Here is a 6000-nt window from a genome sequence, read left to right as displayed (position 1 = left end):
AATTTCACTTTTTAAAATAATTGGTTCTTTTCACGAGTAGAGATACCACACTATATATTTTCAAGTAAACACTAGCTATCAAGTAGTTACACTAAACCTATTATACCTTATCCATTGTTAAAGAAATAATAGACCACTAACTTTTCAGTTATAATCTTATATCTGTAATAAACGTAACTGACTTTAAACTCCTTTTACCATTTAGAATCTAAACATAACACTGTTTTATTTTCTGTGCTGTTCTGTTCTGTACCAACACTAGGTGGAGCTGATTCACTTTAAAAATACAGGGAAAACTCACCATGCATTTGTTAAGACTAATATATTAATACATAAAAACTAAATTTCAGTTTCCCAGATGTGCTTATGATTCTGCAATCGACTTTGCATGAAATTAGAAATATGTGATTTTATCCTAAATTATTTCTTGAGAGTGGACATATCTCAAATGTGCACAAAATGTGGGTCCAAAGCAATTCGTTTTCTACTAAACATTCACTGGTTGCATTTTTTTCAAGGAACAAGTTCCTTTCCGGTTGAATAGAATGGAACAATAATGCTTAAGTAATGTAAATAAGTGTTGACCCTGCAGAAAAATAGAAGCAGAGCAAATCTTTTGAATTTGTAGACTGATTGCTTTATATTTGTTTTAGCATTTTTTAAGGCATGCATTTTAAATAGTACATATGTACTGTATATTTTAGGACTCCAGACAGCACATTTCTGTTGAGCAGTTAATGGTAAATTACTTCTAAAGAAAAAGAAAAAATAATCATTTGCTCTGAAACATATAGGAGGAAAAATATAACTCTTTAATATGATGTATATTGTACAAACTATATTTAGCTAAAGAAAATGGGCTAAGTCAACTCTCATGATTCAAGAAGATAAATTTTCTTCAAGGTCTCAGCAAGTCAAAGTTTAGACTTTTTCTTTCTTCCTTTACCCCTCCAGATCCTTCCACACAAACTAATGGGATTAGAGCTAGCCTTGACTGATCAGGAAAAGATCGTGTTAGAGATAATGGGGAATGGTATTGAAAAGAGAGATGCCAATATTATAATGCCCTGATAAAAATCAATGGTATGGCTTTATTCATGAATATTGTGTGCAGTTCTGGTCACCACAGCTCTGCACCTCCAAAAGGATATAGTAGAGTTGGAAAAGAATCAGAGAAGGAGAATTAAGATGATCAAAGAGTTGGAGCAGTGAGAAAAACTTGTGACATTTGGCTTTTTAGTCTAGAAAGGAGGCAAATGAGAGTGAGAGTGATGCATAAAGTTATACTTTCTTTTTTATATATATAAAAAGTTTTTTATTTATAATACAAATTAAAAACAATGGACATAGCATGACATCTCCGGTTTAAACATTTTCATCAAATTTTATCATATAATTGATACACTTCCTTATCTCTATGCATATTTACACTAATTATCACATTTCAAATATATATATTCTTTCATCCATATAAGTTATATCGATATCTAATTCAATCACATCTATCATAACAAATTGGCATAAAAACTTCTAAACATTTTACTCGTCAATGGTCCTTTATCTCAGCATTCCTCCTTCTTTCCAGCCAATAGTAAAATTTGTTCCAGATTTCATAATACTCTGATTCGTTCTTATCTTTAAGTTCCAAAGTCATGCATAAAGTTATACATAGTGTGGATAAAGTGGACAAAGCGAAGCTATTTTCCCCTTCCCAAAATATCAGAACCAGGGGGTATCCAATGAAACTGAATCTTGGAATAATCAGGACAGACAAAAAGAAATATTTTTATATAACATGTAATTAAATTTATAGAATTTGCTATTATGAGACATGATGATGGCTTCCAGCGTGGCTGACTTCAAAAAAGGATTGAACCAATTCATGGAAATCATGATATCAATGACTATTAGCTGGATGGCAATATGACTCTCTGAGGGCCATTAGCCGATAGACTACTAGGATTTCTGCAGTTGGTTGGCCACCGTGAAAACAAACTACTAATTAGACCCTTATATCTTATTTTTAGCCTTTTTAGTTCAAGCTAGTTTGTTTTATGCAACATTCTTGCAATGTTCATTCAAGTAATAATAGTTATTTGCAGTTTTGCCATGGAATTGTGGGGAAAAAATACCAAAGGAATATATTAAGTAAATGCTGCTTGTGAGATTTTAAAATATATTTTAATTAACATTTATGAAGTATAAGAGATCACCTTAAATGAAAGAACAATTGTTTTATTTTATATCTTCTCCAGAATAAAACTGAACAAGTATCAAATAAGAAAAAGAACAGTCAGACTATGTACTGTCTAAAGCATCCTCTGTGAAGTATATTTTTATGCATTTCTTGTACTTCTGCTTATCATTTAATATGAAATATTCTTCCACACTGTGAAAACTAGATTTTTTTTCTATATTGTTTTTTTATTTTTATTGATACATTTTTTCCTTTACTATACATAAGTGCTTAGTCAACAATGTATTGTCTGAGTCCATTTACTTATATAAGATCATAGTAGTCGTTCTAGTAATAATAATAACAATAATGATATTTGCTTATATTTAGTAATAATCTTTCCTCATTTACTTTTACATAACAATAAATTTCTACGTCTTTTATCCACTGATAAAACAAGTCTCATGTTATTAAATATTCTCTTTCTTCCTTATCTTTTATTTGTAATGTCAATCTATCCATCTCCGCACAGTCCGAGATTTTTCTAATTATCTTTTCATCTGTAGGGGTATCTTTATTTTTCCAATATTATGAGAATACAATTATCACTGCTGTCAACACATTATTATTAATAATATTATTATTAATATTAGATACGTATTCCCTTTATACGTATAAATGATACGTATAACAAATGATTGAGTTGGCTTTGAGTACTGCTAAATAAGTATTAACTACTTACTCAAACAATTCTTTTCTCCCATATTAGGACACAGGGTGTGTCCTAATATAGGAGAATCAAATATTTTGATTTATTGACTCCTAGGTATCTTTTTTTCTTAAAAGGTAAGAGAAAGTCCATTAGATTAGATAATGTTTATATGTTACAGGAAGTATGAGCACACAGTAACTCTGATTTCTTATTATCGATAGACACTAATTCAAAACTTTTTTAAAAATTGGAAGTTGTAGGGCTTTAGATATAATGACAATATTTTCATCTGCAATTTACATTAACAGATATTCTGCTTCATTTATATTAATACTTTTAATTTCCTTATTTGGACATAAGGCAATTGCCAGATATTCATATATGTATAGCATTGATAACTGGAGTCATGCTTTGTTCTTTGTTCTTGTTATTTTACTTTATCTACTGCTTTATGCTGAGTGCATTAAATAGGCCATACATATATATTTTATAGAAATCAGAAACAAATCAATATATATTTGAAATTTTTAAAGAAATTTCTATTCAGTCAAATTAATCTCTCCTCCTCCCTCCTCTCTCATGCGTCAAAGTGTTTGTTGATGGAATTGCTTGTGAAGTGCAAGGCACATCAACTTATAACCAGTCTATGAACCTTGAGAATTCAAATCAACCACACAACTAACCAGCGATGCCACCGACCCTCAACCAACCCCCACAACCCCCACCACCCCCACAAGGACTTTACCTCCCAATGACTCTCACCTGATGTGGCCTCCCCATCACCAGACCCATCAGCAGACCCATACCTGACTTGACTCTCCCATCACAAGACCTCCTGACCACACAAAACCTTTTTAAGCAGAAGAACACCAACACTGACACTCCCTAAATTCTGCCTAAAATGTTACCTAACCTGGTATTGAAACATTACCAACCAACCCATAAGTTCGGAGAATGACCCTTTACCCTCATCCTACACCCAAGCTACAGATATTTGCCACTATCGCAAATTCTAAGTTTAACAGGGAGTTCCAGGTCCTAGTCTACCTATGGAAGCTTGCTGGGTGTCTTTCAGTCTAACCTACTTCACAAGATTATTGCCAAGGAAGAGAGATGTGAGTACCACCTATAGTTCTTCAATGAAAGGTGAAATATCAAATCTAATAAATTGTGTAAATGCAAATTAATAGAATAGAATTCTTTATTGGCCAAGTGTGATTGGACACACAAGGAATTTGTCTACTTAATCAGTAGAAATGGTACACAGATGAAATGAGATTAGCCAAGGATTCCTATCAGGTTTATACCTATTCCTATGTATACAATAATAAATGAAACTGTATAAAACATATTGATGTATCATGCTAAAATCAGTTGTGTTTAAGTATTTGTATATAGCATTAAATAATGCCATGTGAAAGAAATGAGAGAGGTGATTTTTGTAGGTTCTGATATATTTATAACTGAGAGTCCCCGCGATGGTCCTATCACTTGGTTACACTGCTTTGCATCTTTTTTTGGATCACCAGGATGATTTTCCCCTAATCCCTAAAGCACTAGGTACTAAATTAACAAAGTTTGGGAAGTCTTTAAGACTCAGGAGCGTAATATAAGAAGGACAGGGCTGAAAGGTTCCCACCTGTGTTTTTAGAGGCAGTATTTCTGAATCTTGGCAATTTTAAAACGGGTCGACCTCAATTCCAAAATTCCCCAGCCAGGGGTATTCTGGGAGTTGAAGTCCACGCGTCTTAAAGTTGCCAAGGTTCAGAAACACTGAGCTAGAAAAATGGGCTTTCTTTTCTTTCTTTTTAAACCTGCAGAAGAGTTTCTGTATGAGCGCGGAAGCTTAAACTTCTTTCGTGCTTACAGACAATCTGACATCCTCAAGAAAAATCGTTACGGTAAATCGAGACTTTTTAAAGGAGGCGGAGCTCAGCGGAGGCTCCGTACACCGGAGCGTAGTTTTTCTCAAACTCTCCCGGCAGCCGGCAGGAGCTGTTAAGCATTATAGCTTTCGATTTCCACATTGCTCCTTCCCTTAGCTGTTATTTTTTGCCTAGGGGGAATGATCCGAAAGGTCCTACATTAAACTTGATAAATACTGCGGACGCCGTTTTGGAGGCAGCTAATGAAGAGGCGCTTACTTCTTCAGCACCATGTTCCACGCTACGAAGCAGAGAATCCCCAGGCCGCTACCTCGGAATTTAGAAGACCTAGACTCGGTGCAGAGCATCCTGCTGCACAGGTAAAGGTGTAAATTTGCGAAAGGAGGAGATTCCCAGTGAAAAAAGATGCGCTCCAGATTTCTTCTCTGCTAATCTGCATTAGTTGGTCTCAGACGTATGGGATAACAACACCCTAAGTAAACGATGGGTTTTTCAATGCCGCACTGGGGAAAGTTGATGTATATGCAGGTTTTGCCTTTCCAGTTTGCAACTGAGTTGATTTACATTACACATTATATTTCACTAATTCCAGAAGGCCTCTTTCTTTTTTAGTTCCACACAAAATTGATCTGGCAAATCTTAAACTGTCAACTAACCTTCCCACATAAAAGGTTTCTTCCATAGAAAAAGTGTTTATTTTTCTGATGGTGAAAAAGGTAATGCTTTATTATCTAAGTATCACATAATATTGTTTAGTGGACAGGTTTTGGAATGTTAATTTTTATCCAGATACAGCACATTGTAAGATAGACTTGTACATATTCATGCATGCATGTAACACTATTTATACCTGTGAACACTTTGGAGAGGTTTCTGAATTTATATTATTAATATTAATTGGAGATTGATTAATTGATTTACAGGGCTAATATGCTACTCTAATCAAGATCATGTCGAGCTGCTAGTTACATAATTAAGATAAAAATGAAGTCTTAATATAATAATGCAAAACAAAAGTCAGTACCACAGGTAGAAAAATACCCCATTCATCAATTTTCAAATTGCAGAAGGCAAGTCCAAACTCTTTTTGTGTGAGGAGATGGTTACTTTCAGTGTTTCTGGGGATAGATGATAAAGAATAGCCCCAAATAAAATATGATTTAATGTATGGATTTTTTTTTTTAACCCAAAGGCACTTGTGCAATGAACATAGAATCGAGGCCAGC

At 33.9% G+C, this 6000-nt stretch overlaps 1 protein-coding gene across 1 annotated transcript in view; it reads left to right on the top strand.

Annotated features, from left to right (window-relative positions):
• The first annotated feature begins 4991 nt into the window (after positions 1 to 4991).
• Positions 4992 to 6000, top strand: part of INTU (inturned planar cell polarity protein) — a 28990-nt gene continuing 27981 nt past the window's right edge. Inside the window, exon 1 of the mRNA XM_087875013.1 lies at positions 4992 to 5133. Coding sequence (XP_087731139.1) covers positions 5045 to 5133 — 89 coding nt within the window. The 5' untranslated portion in view covers positions 4992 to 5044. The remainder of the gene's footprint in view (positions 5134 to 6000) is intronic.

Source organism: Pantherophis guttatus, chromosome 8 (genome assembly GCF_059756535.1).
Source record: "Pantherophis guttatus breed Tessera chromosome 8, ASM5975653v1, whole genome shotgun sequence".
NCBI lineage: Eukaryota > Metazoa > Chordata > Lepidosauria > Squamata > Colubridae > Pantherophis > Pantherophis guttatus.
Note: the sequence above shows the minus strand (reverse complement) of the source record. Positions and strands in the feature narration are given on the sequence as shown.